The 21,958-nt window shown below is 37.5% G+C and overlaps 9 protein-coding genes across 9 annotated transcripts; 5 read left to right on the top strand and 4 right to left on the bottom strand.

Moving 5' to 3' along the window:
- Window positions 1–828: 828 nt before the first annotated feature.
- RHIMIDRAFT_235454 (uncharacterized protein) lies at window positions 829–1,326 on the bottom strand (the record flags this gene model as incomplete). The annotated part of the gene is made up of 1 exon (XM_023608359.1): window positions 829–1,326. The coding sequence occupies one exon, from the start codon at window positions 1,324–1,326 to the stop codon at window positions 829–831; it is 498 nt and encodes a 165-aa protein (XP_023468400.1).
- A 198-nt stretch (window positions 1,327–1,524) lies between these two features.
- On the top strand, window positions 1,525–2,279 carry RHIMIDRAFT_275938 (uncharacterized protein; the record flags this gene model as incomplete). Its single annotated transcript, XM_023612581.1, has 1 exon — window positions 1,525–2,279. Exon 1 carries the CDS (start codon window positions 1,877–1,879, stop codon window positions 2,276–2,278), a length of 402 nt encoding a protein of 133 aa, XP_023468401.1. The 5' UTR covers window positions 1,525–1,876.
- Window positions 2,280–2,787: 508 nt separating this feature from the next.
- RHIMIDRAFT_275939 (uncharacterized protein) lies at window positions 2,788–3,860 on the top strand. The gene has a single exon (XM_023612582.1). It carries the CDS (start codon window positions 2,909–2,911, stop codon window positions 3,371–3,373), a length of 465 nt encoding a protein of 154 aa, XP_023468402.1. The 5' UTR covers window positions 2,788–2,908; the 3' UTR covers window positions 3,374–3,860.
- A 1,261-nt stretch (window positions 3,861–5,121) lies between these two features.
- RHIMIDRAFT_104721 (Metallo-hydrolase/oxidoreductase) lies at window positions 5,122–6,626 on the top strand. Its single transcript, XM_023605163.1, has 5 exons — window positions 5,122–5,244; window positions 5,298–5,391; window positions 5,444–5,516; window positions 5,576–5,809; window positions 5,866–6,626. The coding sequence occupies exons 2-5, from the start codon at window positions 5,318–5,320 to the stop codon at window positions 6,451–6,453; spliced, it is 969 nt and encodes a 322-aa protein (XP_023468403.1). The 5' UTR covers window positions 5,122–5,244; window positions 5,298–5,317; the 3' UTR covers window positions 6,454–6,626.
- On the top strand, window positions 6,591–8,073 carry RHIMIDRAFT_287018 (peptide chain release factor eRF/aRF subunit 1; the record flags this gene model as incomplete). The annotated part of the gene is made up of 4 exons (XM_023613430.1): window positions 6,591–6,676; window positions 6,726–6,757; window positions 6,817–6,960; window positions 7,010–8,073. 4 exons carry the CDS (start codon window positions 6,591–6,593, stop codon window positions 8,071–8,073), a joined length of 1,326 nt encoding a protein of 441 aa, XP_023468404.1.
- Window positions 8,074–8,214: 141 nt separating this feature from the next.
- RHIMIDRAFT_275963 (MFS general substrate transporter) lies at window positions 8,215–10,364 on the bottom strand. The gene is made up of 10 exons (XM_023612583.1): window positions 10,000–10,364; window positions 9,911–9,938; window positions 9,800–9,850; window positions 9,601–9,752; window positions 9,086–9,546; window positions 8,842–9,030; window positions 8,744–8,791; window positions 8,545–8,688; window positions 8,356–8,489; window positions 8,215–8,306 (listed from the first exon to the last, which is right to left on the bottom strand). Exons 1-10 carry the CDS (start codon window positions 10,239–10,241, stop codon window positions 8,277–8,279), a joined length of 1,479 nt encoding a protein of 492 aa, XP_023468405.1. The 5' UTR covers window positions 10,242–10,364; the 3' UTR covers window positions 8,215–8,276.
- Window positions 10,365–10,537: 173 nt separating this feature from the next.
- On the bottom strand, window positions 10,538–12,165 carry RHIMIDRAFT_290359 (amino acid transporter; the record flags this gene model as incomplete). The annotated part of the gene is made up of 2 exons (XM_023613731.1): window positions 10,538–11,944; window positions 11,992–12,165. The coding sequence occupies 2 exons, from the start codon at window positions 12,163–12,165 to the stop codon at window positions 10,538–10,540; spliced, it is 1,581 nt and encodes a 526-aa protein (XP_023468406.1).
- Window positions 12,166–12,941: 776 nt separating this feature from the next.
- RHIMIDRAFT_104834 (uncharacterized protein) lies at window positions 12,942–13,680 on the top strand. Its single transcript, XM_023605165.1, has one exon. It carries the CDS (start codon window positions 13,141–13,143, stop codon window positions 13,546–13,548), a length of 408 nt encoding a protein of 135 aa, XP_023468407.1. The 5' UTR covers window positions 12,942–13,140; the 3' UTR covers window positions 13,549–13,680.
- Window positions 13,598–21,327, bottom strand: RHIMIDRAFT_104751 (uncharacterized protein). The gene is made up of 17 exons (XM_023605164.1): window positions 21,042–21,327; window positions 20,377–20,989; window positions 20,092–20,310; window positions 19,942–20,025; window positions 19,336–19,887; window positions 19,219–19,269; window positions 19,144–19,168; window positions 17,454–19,081; window positions 17,115–17,404; window positions 16,960–17,061; window positions 16,716–16,899; window positions 16,153–16,660; window positions 15,514–16,092; window positions 15,132–15,462; window positions 14,885–15,085; window positions 13,822–14,834; window positions 13,598–13,775 (listed from the first exon to the last, which is right to left on the bottom strand). Exons 1-17 carry the CDS (start codon window positions 21,221–21,223, stop codon window positions 13,648–13,650), a joined length of 6,690 nt encoding a protein of 2,229 aa, XP_023468408.1. The 5' UTR covers window positions 21,224–21,327; the 3' UTR covers window positions 13,598–13,647.
- Window positions 21,328–21,958: the final 631 nt, after the last annotated feature.

Below are 21,958 nucleotides of genomic sequence, written 5' to 3' on the forward strand. Positions count from 1 at the left end.
TATAGAATCATAAGTGTAACATTATTATTAATCATACCTGTTGCTCCAAATATTAAGGCAGTACGATTCATATCTGTCGTATTTGACATTTTTTTAAAAAAAAAAAAAGAAAAGAAAAATCGCGTAATTTTATAGTCCAAAAACAATGAAGTGAGGTCTTACAAAAAAAAAATTAAGTGACTAGTCTGTGACGATTTGTTGTACCTTTTTTGAATTTCCGCATCTGGATGCTGCCAAATATCATACCAACCATACATTGACTTAAATCTTTTGTATGAGGTAGTATTGTACTATATTTGTATTTTACTATATAAACATCAAAGATATCACATTTTATAAAGGGCTTCTTTCAATATATGGGTTTTATTATAAAAAGTGGAGCTAATTATTGTTGCTGTTTGTCGAATCAATACAGGCAGACTGCTTGATGTCAAGCCTTGTGTAAGGGGTCACCAAAGCATTTAAAACTTGAGTTTTAATGATCAGTTTCTGATCATTAAGGTGGTGTAAAGTGATGGGCCAAGCATCATTATACTTTCTTTAGGCTGCTAACTATCTCTTTGACAAGCGGGATTGCATATTTTCGATATGTCCATTGTTTTCTGTCGAATGACTTTATGAAAGCGGATAGTCACTGCTGTTGGAAGACTATACATTAAGAAATAAATCCAGTCAAATGCACGTTTATATCCACCTTTAACATTTTCCATTACACCTGAGAAGGTCGTTGGGACAAGCGGGCATGACGATCTCAACAGAAAATTGACGCTTTGAATATCCTTGTTTATCAAGCGCAAAGGGTGCTGATATCTTTTGTCAATGGAAAAGTCATCCATTGTCATTAATCGTACAATTTGTAGCCCGATATTGCAACCAAGTAAGTGCATCAAGTCTATTGGGGAAAAAAAATGCGTCGTGAGAGCGCTTCAAATCAGCAAACGGCGTAGGAAGCTTTTGACCAGGATCTACATCTGTCATCGTAAACGGAGCCTTGGTTTGATACGCGATGGAACTGGAAGGAGAAAAAATATTTCTTTCTTCGATTCTGACAGCTTTGATTGTGCAGCATCTACATCCACTGAGATGAGTATGCCCCGACTGCCCAGCAAGCTTTGCACGTGTGGGAGTATCACCACCAGCAAACAGCAGATGTGCATTAACTGTCATACCCGAACCAGCAAGTTTGAAACCCTCACGTTTTAAGGTCATTAATTCTTTCATGATGGGCTTGACGAAGGAAAAGAAGTCATTTGGCGACGTAGGACCAGGAGCAACACATGCTTGCAGTATGTACTTACTTTTGGTACGGATCACTTCTGGTAACATAAATAAATAAAATTTCTTTTTTACCTCTTTCTTCTTGAAAAGAAATAAACTATTATGGTGATTTTATAAATTCCTATTCTACATGAAAGAACATGGATATACTCTGGTCCCAGAGTAAGTTTAACGCGATATCACATCTTGAAAAGTTTTTGTTGACGACACAAACAAAAAATAGAAGTTAAGTACAGGCAAATGTGTGGATAACGAACTATTCATATTTGGCTTACAGTGTCAAGAAGATCACCCGAGCAAATCTCTCATAATGGACACAGAAGATTTAAGCTACATTGAATACTGTATCTTTACTAAAGAAGAACTCGATAAAATCCTTATCTTTGAAAAGAAAAGGCTGCCTTTGCCTCCATTACATGTATTAAAGCATATGGACGAGCACAATCTGAAAATCAACCGCTGATATCCGTTCTGCTTTGAAGAAAAATCACACTTTTGAAAATAGCCCAGATAAAGACATAGATTGGGCCAATTACACAGTGTGCAGTTTATTACGTGAATATGAAAGTGGGAATATGGAGAAGCACCATTCCAAAATATGATACCAAACGCATACCTGGAGAATGATAGAGCATGTTTTGATAAGTTTGAGGTTTTGGAAGCAGCCGTTGGTGAGCCAATGAGTATCACTAATCAAAAAGAAAGAACCAGAAGAGGACTATCGGCGGTATCGAACCGATGGCTAGAAGGAGCATGGACCACAAATGCGATTCTGCGTTTAGGACATATCAAGTACAACATAGCAGAGGCTTTGAGTTTGGTGCGACTAAAGCCAGTTAAATACAGTGATTCTTCGCGACATATAAAAGACGCATTACACAAGCTACTACAGACCCTGAGAGATATACTTGACGACCTGATTGAAAATAAGCCAGAACTTTCAGGATCTTTGCAAACGGTCGGCTTCATTCACTCTGGCTTAACCAGTATCATGTTCTAAGTTGACAGACCTACGGCATATGTAACCCACGCTACAAGACACAAAAGCATTGAGATTAGCCGCTCAATTGGCTATTATTTTGCCGTCAATGCTGTCAGCCTGGGTATACGCAGAAATTGTGAATCAGGTTTTTACCTCGCCATCTGAAGAAGCAGAGAAGAGATCTTCTGCAATTGTCGAATAGTACCATCATTAAAAGAAAAGAATACGGTTATCTTCATTCTCTCAAGGCTTTTGAACTTGCTGTTCAATGTACCTCGCTTCAAGGCAGAGAAATCATTGATGACTGGCGTGTTTGATATGAATCATTATTATGCTTTATAATCTTATGGCAGAACATATATTCTACTTTACATTCTTCTATCGCATCTGATGAGAATGCAAATAACAGTGCTGACAACATTGATAAATAATCACATTGACAACATTAATACTTCCTATAAATCACCCATTCAAATCAAATTTAATAAATAATTTAATTTGCAAGCCATCGACTTAGTTGACCATTTCAAATATAAAGCTGAATACAACAACGACGAACGTACCATATATGTCGAGATGTTTGTACCAATATTCAGATACTTTACCCTTATTCCAAAGAAGCTGGCTTTCACATGGCCTGAATAAGCAATGAAGTACAGCAGCTTAACTTGGATAACAGATAGCGATTTCACCAAAAGTGGTGTTAACAAGAAGCTTCTTGACGGGATTGGTGTGATAACAGAAGCGGACATCAGTTGGCTTGTGATTGAATCATCTGGATTCTTCAAAGAACAGAACTACAAACACAGCATAGGAGATTCGATAAAGAACATAAAAAATGGTACTGGCTCTTTGAAATTCATAATGTCTAAATACAAATATACACCCATTACTACAATAAAGGAAGTGAAAATTTATTTCATTCAAGCTATACAAACAAAGATGCCCTTGGTGTGCTACCAACTGAAGAATGGTCAAAAATGGATTTGTTATGAATGCTTACCGGCGGAGATGCCATTGTTATGGTCAAAGAGAAGCCTATTGCTTCCTGTACTGGAGATGTTTGGCTTTTTATATGAAGAATTAATTCAGCAAGAAAAGGCTCATGCATAATTGTTGAAGGAAAGCTTGTCTATCTTTTAGTGACATTTTCAGCAACGTCTTAAAAATCACTAACGTTCTTGACGACAAAACTGTAAATGGATTCGCTAAATGGCGCTGTCATAAGATATTGAAGTTGATGGAAGCCACGTCAAAAAGAAAAATGAATGAAGCGGGGGGGGACTATAACTTGTCCCTTTTATGTTGTTAAGAAGAAGTTTGTTGATAAGAGCCATTTTTTCTATTACAAATATATATATATATGTGTGTGCTAAGAATATCACACAATTCTAGAATCAATTTTAAAAGATATAACAATGCATTTGCCCAGGTATCAAGCTAATCTAAAGAAGATGAAAGAATCTCGGTATGAAGTAATTGGATATGCGAGAAAATCGAAAGGCGAAAAGGAGAATCATTATTAGTTGCGGTAATGGTTAAGCTGAACTCTTCGAGCGAAATGGCTATGTTGTCGAAACGAAGACTAAGGATATGGTGGCTCCCCTCCCATGGTATAGAAAGTTCTTTTCAAGCCCACTCCTGCCACCAGTTCTCCACACCACAGACGAACGCACTGTTGGAAAGATGTAAAGAAGAATTTTTTTTATTTTATTATACAAACTGGAAAAATAGCACCTACAGCAGCATCAAAGAAATTGCTATAAACCTCATATTATCCAAGAAAAAATTGTGTTTTTCAGGTTTCTTTATGCATTTATATAAGTTCTCTCATTCTTATCTAGCAATTCTTACAAAATCACTCTTCTAGTATATATATGTTAATTTTTTTTAATTAGTGTAGTCCCTTGCACTGTACAGAAAAGGCGATGAAAACGCTAAAAAAACAATCACACAGTAGAACTTACCACAAACTCTGGTGACAAATAAAGCTTTTAGCATAAGTTCCTTTTGGGCATAATCATGTTCAGGAGCTTAGATTGTGGACACAATTATCCTGGCTCAGAAAAGAGTAACATAAAGGACCATCTTGCTTGAAATAAATAATGTTAAGGTTTCATAATGTAATCGTAAGCCATCCAGTACCAGGTGGCGTCACAGCTACTGCTTTCAATTACCATCGCTTAAACAACAATATGGTCCTCCATGTCCTTGCTTCTGTTTGGCGATACCCTTGGGTTCATGATCTTTGGCAACCAACCCTTTTGCTCTGCGATAATACTTTGTGACTTTCAACGCTGTGCCCAAGTATCCATTCAAGAAGAGCTATTAACCTCAGGTATCTTCCCGTTTCCGCTCCCATATGTTGTTCTTTAAGTCTACCTCTGTGTTATCAAAGCTGTCAACTTTCCACATAACCCATTAAACCATGAAGTGACCATTTTATGGTTCTTAATAAACTCCGAGTTACCTTTGGTGCTCCTTACAAGAAGAAAAAAAATTTTTCTTATTCTTTTTCTTTTTTCTTTTTTCTTTTTTTTTTTTTTCCACAGTGAAAACAATAAAGGTAAAGTAATAAGTTTGTTTGGAATAAGCAAGGACATGATGAATATAAGCTGGCACCAGTCCGAACATTGAATGAAGGACAACGCAAAGTAAGGATGCCATTTATACGCTCGGCATCCCTGAAAAACAATGCTTATCCAAACTATAAATGTCTTGAAGAACACCTTTTGCTAACCTACCATCTTAGGACAATCGATGAATGTTTTGTTTAAATCTATTTATAATAAAATTTTTATTGACAAAACTTACAAGTGTTACAAATTTCGATCCTCTTTTTTTTTTTTTTTTTGTCTGTTATCATGGTTTCGCCTTGTGCACCTAATGAGAAATCATATAAAATAACCAATCGTGCTAATGAGTACTTTGAAAAAGGACTTTATTCAGATGCTATTGCAGAATACACAAAGGCACTTAAGCTTGTAACCGAACCTTGTGATGATGATTACTTAGCCCTAATCTATACTAATCGCAGTGCAAGCTATTTACAACTCAATGAGTATGAAAATGCCAAAGAAGACGCATCTCGAGCAATGGCAATTGCTCGGCATTGGGCAAAAGTATTTAAAGTATAAATACACAAATGAATTTTATTGACAGTTATTTTAAGGGGTACTTTAGGTACGGACAAGTACTCTTAAAACTATCAAAATATGATGAAGCCATCGAATACTTTAGACAAGCGTCCACTTTAGTAAGCAAAGAAAAAAAAAAAAGGTCTTTATAAACGTCGTCCAACATTGTTTTCTGTAGGATCCTGAAAATAGCAAGAATATATCGCTGTTTATTACAAAAGCCCTGATTGATAAAGATAATGATGCAATGGGTATCAAGATACTCCAATTGGTTACAGGAAAAGACATTGCAGTAGATAAAAATATGCTGAATCCTATTCAAAATAAATTATATGAATTTGCTTCACACATGAAGAACATCATTCATGTCATTGTAGATATTAAATCAAAACAATGTATTCTTGTAGACCCTGTAAGTTGATTTGATATAAAAATGAAATCATGTATGCAAACAAAGTTAATCTGTAGTGCTGGGATATAGATGGTATCTTGAAGTATGTCCATGATCAAGGCTACACTATCGTTGCTACCGTTGTTACTCATTATCACTTTGACCATGTTGGTGGATCTCCACCTGCCCCATATGATGCATTTTTACCCATTAAAATCTCGGGCCTATCTCACCTGTTGAAGAAACTGCCTCATATTAAGGCATATATTCATCCTCTTGATATTCCTTACATCCACGGTATACAAATGAATCGACTTGTTCCTACCTGTACTACAGCCATTACGTCTGAACTAAAGGTCGGACACATCCATATTCGTTTTCTTCATACACCTGGTCACACTCCTGGGTCGCAGTCGCTCCTGATCAATCAATCACGCTTGATGGCCGGTGATACTTTATTATGCTGCGGACACTGCGGTCGAACTGATTTACCTGGAGGAGATCGGAAAGCAATGGAACATACCTTACGACATATCCTTGGATCCTTGGATGACCGTATCGTAGTTTATCCTGGCCATGACTACGGTACGACTTGGTCTACTATTGGTATCGAAAGAGAAAATGGTTGTCTAGGAGATGACTTGGTAGGATTTGGTATGCGATAAGCCACACAAAAAGTCATAATGAAACCCTGCACTACGCAAACACCATTTAGAGGCTAAAAAAATAAACTAAAATATAAAGAGTATAAAATATTTCTTTCTTTTTTTTTTCCTTCTTTTTCAAACTTTAGAGAAAAAAAATGTCCTCAGCACCAGACGCAACAGATGAAAATGTCGAAATTTGGAAGATGAAGAAGTTGATCAAAAACCTTCAGATGGCCAGAGGGTAAAAAAAAAAGTTTTTTGCTGCATATATGTTTACTTATAGCTATTAGTAATGGTACCTCGATGATTTCACTTGTTATTCGTAAGTGATAATAGACATATTGAATAACTTGGATAAAATATTCACTAATAAGCTATTAGCTCCCAAGGATCAAATTTCTCGTGTAGTCAAGATGTTGGCTGATGAATACGGTACTGCCTCTAATATCAAATCTCGTGTAAACAGGCTCTCTGTGTTGTCTGCTATTACTTCTACACAACAACGTTTAAAGCTCTATAACAGAGGTGAGTTAATGTACTGATAAAAGAAATAGTAGCTCATGCTTTTTAATAGTTCCTGACAACGGATTAGTCATTTACTGTGGCACAATCATCACAGATGAAGGCAAGGAAAAGAAAGTGAATATCGACTTCGAGCCACATAAACCTATCAATACTTCACTCTATTTGTGTGATAACAAATTCCACGTCGAGCCTCTTGCTGAACTCTTGGATAACGATGCCAAATTTGGCTTCATCGTCATGGATGGTAACGGTACCTTGTTTGGTACTGTGTGTGGTAACGTACGTGATGTGATCCACAAACTTACTGTCGATTTGCCCAAGAAGCACGGTCGTGGTGGTCAATCCGCCCTTCGTTTCTCTCGTCTTCGTGAAGAAAAGCGACACAACTATGTGCGAAAGATTGCTGAATTGGCCGTCCAGTTATTCATCACCAACGACAAGGTCAACGTTGTCGGTTTAGTCTTGGCAGGTTCTGCTGATTTCAAGAACGAATTGTCGCAATCCGATCTCTTCGATCCTCGTCTTCGTGCCAAGGTTGTCAAGATTGTAGATGTTTCTTATGGTGGCGAAAACGGTTTTAACCAAGCCATTGAACTATCTGCTGAAGCCCTTTCTAATGTCAAGTTTATTCAAGAAAAGAGATTGATTGGTGATTACTTTAGCGAAATTTCTCAAGATACAGGTAAATACTGCTTTGGTGTGGATGATACCTTGAAAGCCCTCGAGATGGGTGCAGTAGAGACATTGATTGTTTGGGAAAACTTGGCTACAAACCGTTATACTCTTCGTGATGCCTCGGGCGCAGAGGTTATTGCTTACCCTAACCCTGAAGAAGAAAAGAGCAAATCTTTCTTGGCTGATAAGAGTCCTGAAGCTACAACCAATGCAGAAATGGAAGTCATTGAATGTATGCCTCTTTTAGAATGGTTCACACAGAAATACAAGGAATTTGGTGCCAACTTGGAAATCATCACAGACCGATCTCAAGAAGGTGCACAGTTCGTTAGGGGTTTTGGTGGTATCGGTGGTATTCTTCGATACCGTGTCAACTTTGAACAACTCAATTATGAATCAGATGAATTTATCTCTGATGATGATGAAGAATATATCTAGAGTTTGTGTTAATTGCGTGTGTGCGTGCGTGTATATATTATACAGAAAAAAAGGAATTGTTGAACAAAAACAATAAAAAATAGTCAAGTGTCTATTTGTTATATTATCGTAAATACTTGGAAGAATCGAGCAACATAAAACATACGTCATTTTATTTTGACTATTATTTAATTTATAAATGATAAAGTGGATTCTCTATAGCTTTAATAATAGTATCTGAATTGTGATGATTCCTAAAAAGCTATCATGAGTATAATACTCGCAATATTTTGTCCTCCGAACCTTTTCTTCTTTCCCGCATTCAATGGAAGATTGTAAATCCAGCTTACAATTCTGTCTATATAATAGATAACTTGTCAACAACGAAAAAACACTCCCTAAGAGGCCACAAGCTAAATTGATGGAATTGCCAAAGTCTACAACTTACTATTAGAACATGCATATTTTTCATAAAAGGTCGATTCAGCTTACGATAATAGGGTCCATCACTTAATGGATAAATATATGAAGCGATCACCCCTCCTGTGCATCCTACCATGACAACGACTGCTACTGCTACTGCACGAATTTCCAAGTTTGGAAAGTTGACTGCAGACCAGCCGACAGTGGCAGAGGCTATGCATATCACATGTAAGTAAAAGATTATGTGATGACTACTTTCATTAGTTACATTGTAGACCAACACCAAAAGGAATAATAAAGAGTGCACCGTACTTCGCTAAAGTCAATTTAGATCTCACAGCACACTTTAGATGATTTAACACTTACCCCATCGATCTTCAAGGATTTTTAATAAAAGGAATCCAAAGGCACCTATTGCGAATCCGCTCGCCATAACAACGCCTCTTTTATTGTTGTATCTATCTGTTAGATATCCGCCAAGCAAAATAGCGAATGCTTGAACTGCACTAGGTGGGGCAGATAACAGCTGCGATGTCAATACGGGGAATCCGAACCCTGATTTTGAATATATTAGAATACCCCATTCATGCATATATGCATTATAGCCTACCATCAATGATGATCGGTGTAAATACTTGATAACTCGTAAAGTTGATAGCATTTAGTATATAAACAATAGCGAAAAGAATCGTTTTCCAATCTGCACATGCCTTGATGACCGTTTTCACATTGACTTGTGCATTCGTTGACTCTGTTTGAGTGTATGACTTGTGTAATGCCTTTTGTTCATCTGTCAACCACGGAACGTGTTGAACGTCGTCAAATAAATAGAAATAGGAGATAACACTAAGGCATATAGTAGGCACTCCTTCCAGAATAAATAAATACTGCCAGCCATGCAGGCCCTTTTGTCCCTCAAGAAAGGAGGTGCCGTATGCAATCGGGCCGGAAACAACACCGGATATAGAAGACATACAGAGCATCATAGCAACACGTAACGTGAATTGTCTAGGCTTGTATACTTTAGACATCAAATAAAGAATGCCAGGAATGTATCCGCTTTCGGCAGCCCTACAATTATTTCCATTTAAGTATAAAAGCTCTTTTCTTCTTGATCTATTTTACCCAAGAAACAGTCGACATATGAGGAGACTTTGGAAGTTTTTTGCGAATGCCATAATAAGTGTAACAAACCCCCACACAAACATAATAAACGATAGCCACATGACGGCATTTGTACGTTTTAAGATGATATTGGATGGTACTTCGAATATGATCTTTTATAATGTCAGAAAGATGAATGGACTGTTATCAATGTACTTACGTATGTAATGTAAAATGCAGATATAGCCATGCTCAGCTGCTTTGGAGTTAACTAAATAAAGAGAGTTAGTCCCCCTGAATGCCTCTTGTGTTTATCAGTTGCTTATTGTACATTCAAATCTACTTGGATGCCTGCTAAACTGTAATAAAACAGATAAGCATATTTTCAGTTTTCGTAATGCAATTTTTTTTTTTTTTTACCTAGCATTTCCAATATTGGCACGATCTAAAAAGTCTACAAAATAAAAAATACAGAATAAAGGCATCATGCGTTTATCAATGATGCGCGTAATGTTCTTTTCCTCTTTTTCAGCATCATCAATACGAGACATAAGCGCTTGTTCATGACTGAAGGTTTTTTCAATGACGATGTCGCCAACGAGGGTTTTTGAAGCACTTGATCCTGTCTGAACGAGATTGATTTTGTCGCCTCCTTCGAGCATTGTGTCTGTATTGACTCTTTCCAACATATCTAAATAATATAAAGAAAAAGAATAAAAGAAAACTAAATAAAGGGACCCTATTTTAAACAAAAACTTGCATTATGCATTTAGAAAGCATTGAACCCCTTTTTTTCTTTCGTGGTGAAATTTTAAGTCATTTATTCCCTTGTTTCTATTGCAACTAACATTAATTTATAAAAATCATAACGCATGCAAGAAGAAAAAAAATTGAAGCAACATCTTTATATGAATTGAAATGCACAGATGAAAATAAATTAGTCTATAAATGGTATTTCTTAAAGTTCGGTTTTGCTATCGGCTTCTAGTCTCTTCTTCTCTAAGATACAAGCATCTTGATATCCAGGGATCCAGCCCAGTAAAAGTCGACCTAAACCAGGCTTACGTACACGAATGAACCAGATGGGAATAGCAATAAGTCCAATGATAATACAGATAATGTACTGATATACACCAGCGGATCCAGCATCAATAAGAGGCGCAATAACCAAGTAAATGTCAATGATGACAAAGAAAATAGCCAGAGGTAACCACACTTTGAATGGTCTAGGCAAATCTCTAGTCTTTTTCTTGAATCTCATGAGAATTAATCCAAAGACAGCAAATCCGTAAAAGAGCCATCCAGTAAAACTGTACATTTTGGCCAGATAAGTAAAGTCGCCAGGGATACACCAGATGGTGGCAATGATACCAACCAAGATAAGCGCACGGATCGGGCTGTCACGTTTTTCACTAAGCTTACCAAAGAATGGTGGCATAAACACACTGTCTTCATTAGCAGCAGCCATCACTAAACGAGAAGCACCCCAGATGTTTCCATTCACTGCTCCAAAGGTAGAGAGAACGACCATGACAGCAAAGAAATAGGCACCACCTGTACCCATAGCTACACGACCAAGCTGCATAGCAACAGTAGATGAGGTGGCTACAGTCTGGATTGGAAGGGTTGCAAAATAGGCCACATTACCAAGTACATAGACTGTAGTTACGAGTGTACAGGAAATGAAGATAGCTAATGGTAGGTTACGCTTGGGGTTCTTGACTTCGCCCACGCCATAATTCAAATTGTTCCAGCCATTGTAGGAAAAGAGAGCCATATACATTGCTGTTCCATAATCCAATGCATTACGAGAACTGCCGTCAAACGCATTTTGAAAGTTTTCTGTATGTCCTTTACCGAGCCATACCCAGCCAATGATAATGATCATAATCAAAGCAATCAGTTTTGCAAATGTAAACACATTGGCAACCAAGGCACCTGCACGTCGTCCAAATGCATTTAAGAGAACAACAACCCAAATACAGCCTATGGTGACTAACTTGAGTGCATAGTTGGGCATTTCCACAGTTGCTCCAGTAAGATCGTTGGGATCGAAATAGGCCATTTGTAGAATATACTGCGCAAACACTGTGGCGATGGATGCTGTGCCGATTGGATTTGTCAATAATAAATTGGACCAGGTAAATGTCAAACCAAGACAGATGCCATAAGCTGATTTCAAGTATTGATATTCACCACCTGATTTTGTAATCATTGTGCCTAATTCAGCATAACATAGCGCGCCAATCATACTTAATACACCTCCTACTGTCCAAACCAAGAGGGAAGGAGCTACTGCTCCAACCTTTAAAGTCACAGGACCTGGAGAAGCAAAGATACCACTGCCGATAATCAAGCCTACAATCTGACAGCCGATAAATACACATGAAAAGGCTATAGATAGATACCTACCATATTACAACTGCTCATCAATCCCATGTGTGGCTCAACACCGTTATGTGCTTTAGGCCCATCTGCTTCAATAGTATGTAAGCCTGTTTCAATTGAGGTAATAGAGTTCTTCTTTTCTAATTGTTCTCCAAAAGATGCAGATGACTCTGCTTTATCACCATGGTATGTGCTCATGGGACCTTTGACAAGCAAATATAAGGGGGAAGCTAAAAAAAGAGAGAGAAAGAATCAATGATGTCGAATGACTATTTTTTTTCTAGTCATAGAAAACTGAGACATAAAAAACTTTTTTTGAATAGGCGATCCGATTTTGACCACTGCTAACATAAAGAATAGGTTGCCTAGAAACGTCAAACGTATCTTTCTATGTTCATTTAACCTAATGACCCCCTATTCATCCTAGTCTCTATCATTTCCACAACTATTGTGAGATTATTCATATATTTCTCACACTAGTCGCACAAACAATCTAGTACTGAGCTCCATTAAGGTTTACCAAAACTTCGATCTTGTCCTACCTAAAAACAAATTATCTGCAGCTTGGTTACCTTTATTCATTTACATACAAAAAAAGATCTCAAGTACTATCATTCATAAGCTATAATCTACAAATTGACTGAATCAAGGTACTACAAGCATATTGTGATCAAGTATACCAAGTTGGACAGATTCAAGCATGTTCATTTCATTTTAAAAAAAGACAACCACAAGTTGGTGTTGTCCAATTAAAAAACGTCTAAAAAGATTTACTTTCCTATTCTGACCAATTGCAAAACACTTGTAATGACTAAAATGGAAAAATAAAATAGCTAACTAAGCGAAAGGAAGCGAGTTCTAACTACTTTGCTTTTTGAAGCTATTTGATAAAAATTACGTTAGAATGAATAGTCTATAGTTAAAAAGGATATCTAACTGTTGGGAGGGAAGGGTATAAAAGCCTTTAGTATAAACAAGCCTAATACTTGCTCTAATGTTAGAAAAGAGAGACACGTTTGATGACAATTGATTGAAACGATAGTACAGCAAATAAGCATTCATGCGAAAGACAAAAATGGATTTATTAATTTTTATCTCTATTACCTGTTTGATTTTGGTGTTTCCCAGTTGATTATTTTTTTAAAGAGACGCTCCCCTTTTTTTTTTTCTTTAATGACAGACTCAAATGAACACACTGAAACTGAGGCCACATCACCTACTAAAACACCGGCACCTTCGTTATCACAACGCCAGAGTACTTTATTAAAGGCTAACCGTAGATCCAACTTTTTTTACCGAAATTTACAAAATGAGCCACCCATTGGAAATCCAGAGAATTCAGATGAATATAATGCTCGATTAAAGCAAGAATATGAACAGCTTCAACTAATCAATCACACTCTTGAAGTCATGATTGATGATTTCCAAAAAGTAGTAAACACACAAAAGCAATTAGCGCGTCATGTTGATGACACAGATAAATTACTGGATGTTTGGTCAACGATTTTAGAGACAACTGAAAAATATAAAAGATTAATAGAAGGCCCTACTTGGGAAAAGAAGGAAGAGAATGGACAATAGTATAATCTTTTTTTTTTTTTTTTGATTATAATAGATTAGTATACCTAAGAGAGAAAAATCCTTATTTATTTAATAAATAATTGTATATATATACACACACTAAACAGCAGAAGCAAAGCAATACTTTCTTAGGATGATGACCAAGTCTTTTTGCATAAGTGGCTTTGTAACGTAATCATTCATACCAGCTTTCAGACAATTTTCTTGGGCAGTAATTTGTATATCAGCTAACAAAGAAGTTAATACTTTTCCTTTTTTAATTATTATGTTTACCTGTCAAGGCAATGATTGGCAACAGTTTATCATAATTCATCTTCTTTTCATACGCTCTAATCTTTTTCGTCGCTTCGATTCCGTCACAACCAGGCATATGATGATCTATCCATGCCAACGAAAAATATCCTGGGCCCCTAGCCTTCCAAGTGTCAAAGCATTCAAATCCATTATTACACGCTTCCACAATGAAACCAAGTTTTCCTAGTTGCTTCATGATGAGCTTTTGAGCAATTGAGTTATCTTCTGCTACGAGTATCTTTTGTCCCTTGAATAATGCCAATTCTTCAGGTGAAAATACTTCTTGTGTTTGTCTAGCGGTGTTAAATGTAGCCATTGGTTTTTCCTCCACTGTATCCACTGGACGGACAGGTTCATTTACTTCCACCTTTTGTTTTGATGATCCTAGTGCACTAACTAGGGCTTTCAATAGTTTTACTTGTCTTACAGGTTTCGATATACGCGTAATCAAAGGATGAAACAAGAAATGATGCTGAAGAAGATCAATAGATGGCTTGGGCGAGATGGTGGTGCGTGGTATGTTATCAACGACAGGCGCGATGAGAATCAATATACGTGTATGCTTTAAGCTAGGAGTTGATTCAATCGTACTAATCAGTTGTCTAAGCAGGTCAGGTGAAGGAGCATCGATAATGATGCAGTCATAGGCAGCGTTGTTCTTTGCCTTTTCAATAATACACTGAGTAGCTTCTTCCAATGTGTACATGTGATCTAACGATAACCATGGCAATGACGCCTCTACCATTTTTTTCATACGCTTTTGACAAACCATCAAAATGCGTGGCTGATGAAGCTGCACCAAAAGATCATTAATAACCTTACAACGAGGATCTCCATCCGGTTCAGCAGCGACGGTATCACCATTTTTAACCCGTACAGTAAAAGAAAATGTAGAACCTTGGTTGACCTCAGAATCGACCCAGATATCGCCTTGCATTAACTTTACTAGCTGCAGACAAATGGATAGACCCAATCCTGTACCGCCAAAGTTTCTATTTTCAGTTAATATCTATTATGATCTTTTTTTTTTTTTTTGCATTACCTTGTAGTCGATCCGTCAACTTGACTAAAAGGCAAAAACAAGCCCTTCATTTCTTCTTTAGACATACCTATCCCTGTGTCCTTCACAGATATTTTTAAAGATATACTACCATCCCCGTGCTCTTTATCTAGGCTGCAATGAACAACAACTTCACCATAATGCGTAAACTTGATCGCATTTCCTACTAGATTTAACAAAACCCTAGTCGACAGGTAAATACAAGCTCTATCACTTTTGTAAAACTTACTGTCCAATTCGATTGCCGTCAGCATAGATAATGGGTGGAACATCTTTGTCAATATAGTACGACAGTTCAACATTCTTGTTCGCCGCTAGTGTGATAAGCAGCTCTAGTCTGTCTGCAATGATATCTTCTACATAAAATAGACCATAATGCAATTTGACGTTGTGAGCTTCAAGTTTTGAAAAATCCAACAAGTCGTCAATGATATGAAGTAGCATTTCACAACTCTGTTTGGCAATAGACACAAATTCACGTTGCTCAGCGTCCAGTCGAGTTTCACTCAACAATGAAATCATGCCATAAAATCCTGAGAAAGGCGTTCGAAGCTCGTGTGCTAAAGGAAGTCATGGTTATTAATATATTATGCTGTGAAGATAAAGCTTACACATATTGGCCAAAAAGTTTGACTTCATCTGGGTCGCTCTCAGCGCTTGTTCACGGCTTGCTTTGGCTTCTTCCAGCGCCTTTAACTGGCTTTCGATCATCTGAGCGTTTGTCTCGGTGGCCTTTTGTAGAGATTTGAAAAGAAGGGCGTTGGTGATCGAGATACCGATCTGATCGCAGAGGAGCGTGAGGACGTTCAAATGCTTGTGTGTAAATGTATTGATGTTAGCCTGTAAATACAGAACTCCTACCAATGTATTCTTGTGTAAAATAGGCATACACATCACCGCGCTCTTTGTGATATTGGTCACAAAGCGTGGGTCATCTTCCACATTTGGTATAAAGAGCACCGAGTGTGTATGAATAACATAGTTTACAATGGAAGCTGAAATGCTTTTGTAATCTTCCAGAGGAAGAGGCGGGTCATATGTCTCACAGCATGAGCGTGTAGAATAAGCGGCAATACATAGCTGTCTTTCTTTTACAATGATTGCACCAGATTCAGCACCAGAGTTTGACATGATAATTCCAATCATTTTCTTCAATAGCTCATCAAATGAGTTCATTTCATTTGATATGACTAGACATTAAGAGAAACTCATGTTTAATAGGCGCTTAAGCGGGCAAGGCTTGTTCTTACCTTGAGTGCTTTTAATGATTGATGTAAGATCGACCATATCTAATGAAAGTAAAGTCGTTTCTGAAATTTCCCCTTCTTCTGCTGACACAGTTATATCGTCATTATTTAGGATGTCATCTCGTAAAGAAGGATCTGTTGCTGTCTCATCACTGTGATTTTCCCATATACTGCCTTCTGCTACGTTGGTCGTAAAGCCAACAATAACATCTTCCGTTTGTACTTCACAATCTCGTCTCTTAATTGACATAGGCTCCAATAAATGACCGTACATGTTTTGAAGGTACTGTATCTTGCCAAAAGCCCCCCATTGACGATAGTAATCAATAGACTTGGTGAGTGAGGGGATGGCAACCATGTCTAATTGGCAGCGCATATAGTGGTGAGTCATGAGTTCATGGATAAATCCCAGTACAGATACCCAGTTATCAGCTTGTGCGTGCTCTATAGCTCTGTTATAAAATACAAGCGTGGCTTGCAAATCATTGTCCAATGTCGATATTTGTGCACACTATAAAGAGCAGCTTAATTATACACATCGCTTTGGGATTGTTTTCTATATTTACAAGTATTTTGTAGTACAATCCATAATTAACGTATGAATGAGCAGCCATAATATTAAGCTTTTCTTTGTAGCCTTCGAGCCTCATCTTGTACTTTTCGCGCGTTTCAGGATCTAGATCAGGTTCCCTCATGCATTCAATAAGTGAAAGACTGTGATAGTACATAGCAATGCCAATATGACGATACCTGTCATTGATAAAAACAAGGATTAGACCCTTCAACAACCTGTATATTTATATGATTTACACTATTTGACCAGCAGAGTCATCAAATATCTTTTCTCCAGTTTCCACTGCTTCTCTAAAAAACCCAAAGTGAAATAAAAGAATCATCTTGAAGCCATAATGCCTAATATATGACTTAATATAACTTCTATCCTCGATCACCTTTCTCTCTTTTACCAAGTTAGCGCATTTCCAAGACCCTGTGTTTCCAAGTCGTTCACATACGATATTTCATCAAAGTTTTCTGATTCGTTCATCATCGTGTCCGGATCTACAACTGAATCTGTTCTTCCCTGGAACACCAATATGGAGCGCCAAAGAGATATATTTAATAGCGTCACGTCTCTTATTCCAGTTCTTTTGGATGTATCCATAGATTTCTTTAAATGCCAGTGAATATCCGAAAGATTACGGCTTGTCCAATAATAAGTAACTGCCACATGAAACAAAGCAAGCGACGAGAAAAGCTAGATATAGTTAGCACCTGATGGCGTCTAATTTTTGTTTTCTCTTTACCTTATCACCACCAGTGACTGCATGAGCATATGCCTTTTGGAACTGTTCAGCATACGTCTGTAAAGGAACCCCTGCCCACTGAGCCAGCATGGTATGATGAATAATGATTGCCCTAGCAATCTCAGAGTTGCCTGCGTACCTTTCAGCAACACTCAATCCAAATTTCCCTAACTCTGCTGCAAAGCTAAATTCAGATTTTCTTGCAGCTGTGCATCCTGCCCAGATAAAGCCTCCTCCACTAGAAGGGGTATAGCCTGATTTGAGTGATAGCTCACATATCTTGAGACCAAAGCAATCAGCAAGGGTCGGATCTATCAGATATGCGCCAGTGCAGCCTTCATTGAGCAAAAGCATAATAGCCGATTGCTTAGGATCTGTGCAATATTCTGATCGGTTCACCAGAGCATCAAAGCCAATGTTATTTACGATTGTCTTTATCTGCTCATAAAAATCTGCTGCTTTTTCATCAATAGTTATGTCTAATTCCCTAAGTCCTTTAAGTATAATGTCAACACCTTGGCGGTAATTTGTATTTTGGAAACAGGCTCTAGCTTGCATTCGCCATATTTGTGCACGCTCATATGGGCGGTTCTCTGTATGTGTTAGGATCTCGTCAATCATTTCCTCTCGTCTAGTAATATCAGTATCACTATCATTCATCAGCTCCAGTAATCTCATAGACAAGTTCAATGTCTCTTCAAATGACGCATCTGGGCCATCTTGCCATTTTTCTCTAGGAAGCAACGAAATTGCGCAATCGTAATAGGCAGCAGCAATTTGTAATGCGCCCGAAAGGGTTGCTTCATGACCTGCCTTTGCAAGTACCTTACGGTACCGCCTTGTTTTTCCACTTGCCTGCAATAGGTTTGCGCTTTTTAATAGATGATCAGCTACCCAATACACTCTCCCGTCTGATTCTTCTTCATCTTCCTCGTTTTCTGACATAAGTATCTGTCCAATTTTAAAATGCATTTCTTCGCGCTGTTGCTTGCTTGTGATCAGCATCGAAGCGGCTTGACAGTATCGATCGTGAACAAAGCAAAAGTCATCACCAGATTTATATTGTATGATACCTTCACTCAACGCGGTCTGTAGACCACCCATGGCATTAAATTCCAAAAGCGCCTTAATCTTTGAAAAATTAAAGACGTGACCCATGAGACTTGCCCACATGAGCAACAGTTGAGTAGACTTGTCCAATGATTTCAAATGAGAGACTAACTGTCTGATATCAAATATATCATGGTGCTTGATGTTATCCAGCCGGAACTTCCAGCTCTTGTCGTTCCAGTCGAACCAAATATCACCTTTTCTTTTCATAATCTTTAAAAATTGTTTGGCATAAAAGGGGTTTCCTCGCGTCCAAGTAGTGATGAGATCAGCAAGGGGACGCGTGGTATCAAGCTGATCTTTGTCGTAGCCGCCGTAAAATGTGTGTCGAACGAGTTCTTGTATTGCACTTTTTGGAATGGGGTTTAGTTGAATAGTCGTGATTGGGCGTTCCTGACAGCTATTGAGCATATCAATGACGGTCTGTGGTGTTTCGTTACCATCTCTAAACGTGAGAATGATCAACATGGTTGTTTGTGAAAGAATAAGAGCACTAATCAAACGAATAGAAGGTTCATCTGGACGAAAAAAAGCATGGTTACAATATGACCTTTTTATTGTATGCCGTATGTGTCGTTACCTGCTTCTTGTAAATCATCAAGGCACTATGAAAAAAGGTATTAATAACAATTCATAAAAGTCATTTCATTCTAACCAGTGTAGTCATCTTTCGTCTTGCAATAATCTTTATAATGTTGAGGAATACCTGTTGAAAGAAAAGGAGGCTGTATTAAATAAAACGATGCTTGACTATATAACAATAATACTATACAGAATGAAATCTTATTTCAGTATTCAAAATACTTGATAATGCATCATCATCCACTGGCCTCATTTTTTCTTTATATCCATACAGAATAGGCTTTAGTTCAGGAACTTTACCGACCAGTAATCGCACATTGGGAAATTGAGGTCCAAGGTTGTCTTTTAAGTCCTTGTAGAATTCCTTCACAACAGATTCTGGTTCTGTCAAAAGCTGCTTCAGTATAGATGATAAGCAATGTAATAGACCATTGTAAGGACTTTTCTGATTTCTATCAAACTTGGCAGTGGCTATATATCCTGCAGGACGTGCTTTGTTATGGATCATGGAAGCTAGCGTGGATTTGCCGATGCCACCAGGGCCCTTCAACACAATAATTTCACATCCGGCTCGATTTATCTTTTTGATCTCTTTCTTTGCACTTTCTTGCTGATGTAGCATGCTGACACGCTCGACTATCGAATGAATAATCTCCTGCTCCTTTTCTCGACCGTATATGCCATCTGCTACTTTGAACACAGGATTCACATCCTTCTGGCCTAAAGGGAAAAAGATAAGTGCCTATATCAATCCTTGTAAGAATTTGAATAAAAAAGTGCTCAGATTCTATTATACCTCTGTTTGGTCCTTCAGTCTTCTTTGACATTCTAGTAAATCTCCTTTTAGACCATACGCACTAGCATATCTTTCATCTACTGCCTTATAGTCCAAATGGTTAGAATATGCATTCTTTTTTTTTTTCAAATACTGCTGTATTTTGCTTACTTTTCTAGTCAATTTATCGATGATAAGGCTAATCACTGGGGGAATATCTTTTCTGATGGTGTGAACAAGAGGGACATTCTTTGAAAGAATTGATTCGATAATGTCCATGGCTGTTCCTTCAAATGGTGCGCGACTAGTTAATAATTCGAAAAAGAGTATTCCGAGAGAATAGAGGTCTGTACGATGGTCAAGCGCATTGGACGTTCTACCCGTTTGTTCCTAAACTCAGCATGAATTTGTGTTATTTTTTTATTCTTTTTTGTCTTTTTTTTTTTAACAACTTACTGGACTTATATATGCAAGAGAATATTGAAACTCTTTGGTAGAATACAGTCGATGGTTATGTTGCGATGATCCTGAGTTATCTTGTGATGTCTGTGAATTGTCTGTCATGATGGATCGCCAACGAGTGAGTAATAAGTCTTCGTAGGATTTCAGTCCACCTCCAAAGTTCCAGATCTTGATCTCTGGCTTATTAAGCTCATCGTTGAAGCGACAGTGAAATGATGACGGACGTAGTTCACCATGGACTATTGAACTTTCGTGTAAAAACTGTAAAGCTGAACAGCATTCAATGGCGAACTTTAAAAACATGTCTAGACTGAGTGGTTTACATTGTGAATGACTTTCACAAGATCTCCAGATGGGAGTGTTGTTTGGTAAAGTGCTGATTGAATAAAGACTGTGATAGTACTCTCGAAAGAAGAGGTAGTCGTTGGGTTGAATATCTGTATAAAGTAGAGCAGCTAGACCATCTTGAGCTAAAGAGACGTATTCTACAGCATTTGGAATATGCTTTGGACAGATAGGATGAAGTCTCTTTGTTAGATAATATTCTCTCTCAATTCGAACCAAGTGAGGTGATATTTTTGCCAATACTGGTTGATTATCTGTAAGTCTAAGCGTACAGGGGTGGGTTAGATATATTATGGTGTTGATAGCAAACTTGCCTTTTTCCAAGACTAATGGCTATTAAACTGCCAGCACCAGAAAGCTCTATCGGTTTAGCAAAGATATAGCTTGGTATTTTTAGTTCAAAAGTATCATAGTTTATGTCAAAGTTGCCAGAAGACGCTCTACGAGAGAAAGACTTGTGCTTTAGCTTTGCTTTATTGTCTTGCTTATCAGGCATATATTATATATATGTATATATATGTATATATGTTTAAGAAGGGCAAAGAAGAGTATAGAAAAATAAAATAAAAAATAAATGTGGGCGCAATGGGGCTCCCTGAGGAGAAGGGGGAGATCAAAAAACCAACTGTGAAGGGCAAGAAACACGCACCCGATGGTTGATCACACGAATTTCCTGATTCGGATGGTTGTGCCGAATCACTGGAGATTAATGTCTCCGCTGTTTACAGGATCGAGACTTTAGTGTAACAGTCTTGCTAATGATATGTGAACCATAGTTTCATTTTGAAGAGAGAGTAAGCTTAAGGGGTTTCATTCTAGATTTCATTCTCGAGTCTTAAGTTATAAAGTTTGAAATAACCAACACGTAACTTGCTAATTCATTCTTTTGTGGTAAAGTACACGCGTGTTCAAGTCATTCAGGCACTTCAAAGCTGAAACATGACGAAAGAGAGGGAGAGAAAGAGAGAAAAAATACAAGAGCGACCCAGGTTATGATGATAGATGAGGATATGACATGTTTAGACTTTTTTAAATGATATTTATGTATAGAGATGAATGTATCGTCATGTCATGTACTGAATGTAACATATATCTTGATGAAATTCGGAAATAAGTTTAGAAACACTTTTTATGATTAATCAACATTACACGTACTAAGAAAAGAGACCAATGTGAATTGTCTACAAAATCATTTATTATTGGAAGGTATTCACAGCCATCAAAAGCAAAA

The sequence above is a fragment of the Rhizopus microsporus genome (genome assembly GCF_002708625.1).
Source record: "Rhizopus microsporus ATCC 52813 unplaced genomic scaffold scaffold_4, whole genome shotgun sequence".
NCBI classification, from domain to species: domain Eukaryota; kingdom Fungi; phylum Mucoromycota; class Mucoromycetes; order Mucorales; family Rhizopodaceae; genus Rhizopus; species Rhizopus microsporus.

Excerpts from the sequence above, each read along its gene's own strand:
- RHIMIDRAFT_275939 (XM_023612582.1), top strand. The coding sequence starts at position 2,909 with ATGAAGTACAGCAGCTTAACTTGGATAACAGATAGCGATTTCACCAAA.
- RHIMIDRAFT_104721 (XM_023605163.1), top strand. The coding sequence starts at position 5,318 with ATGAGTATGAAAATGCCAAAGAAGACGCATCTCGAGCAATGGCAATTG. Across the intron at positions 5,517-5,575 it reads TTAGACAAGCGTCCACTTTA|GATCCTGAAAATAGCAAGAA; the intron begins GTAAGCAAAGAA and ends TGTTTTCTGTAG. Across the intron at positions 5,810-5,865 it reads AATGTATTCTTGTAGACCCT|TGCTGGGATATAGATGGTAT; the intron begins GTAAGTTGATTT and ends GTTAATCTGTAG.
- RHIMIDRAFT_275963 (XM_023612583.1), bottom strand. The coding sequence starts at position 10,241 with ATGCTCGAAGGAGGCGACAAAATCAATCTCGTTCAGACAGGATCAAGT. Across the intron at positions 9,939-9,999 it reads GCCAATATTGGAAATGCTAG|TTTAGCAGGCATCCAAGTAG; the intron begins GTAAAAAAAAAA and ends GTTTTATTACAG. Across the intron at positions 9,851-9,910 it reads GCATCCAAGTAGATTTGAAT|TTAACTCCAAAGCAGCTGAG; the intron begins GTACAATAAGCA and ends CTCTTTATTTAG.
- RHIMIDRAFT_104834 (XM_023605165.1), top strand. The coding sequence starts at position 13,141 with ATGACAGACTCAAATGAACACACTGAAACTGAGGCCACATCACCTACT.
- RHIMIDRAFT_104751 (XM_023605164.1), bottom strand. The coding sequence starts at position 21,223 with ATGCCTGATAAGCAAGACAATAAAGCAAAGCTAAAGCACAAGTCTTTC. Across the intron at positions 19,082-19,143 it reads TGATGATTTACAAGAAGCAG|ATGAACCTTCTATTCGTTTG; the intron begins GTAACGACACAT and ends TTTTTCGTCCAG. Across the intron at positions 14,835-14,884 it reads GTTGACGGATCGACTACAAG|AAACTTTGGCGGTACAGGAT; the intron begins GTAATGCAAAAA and ends AACTGAAAATAG.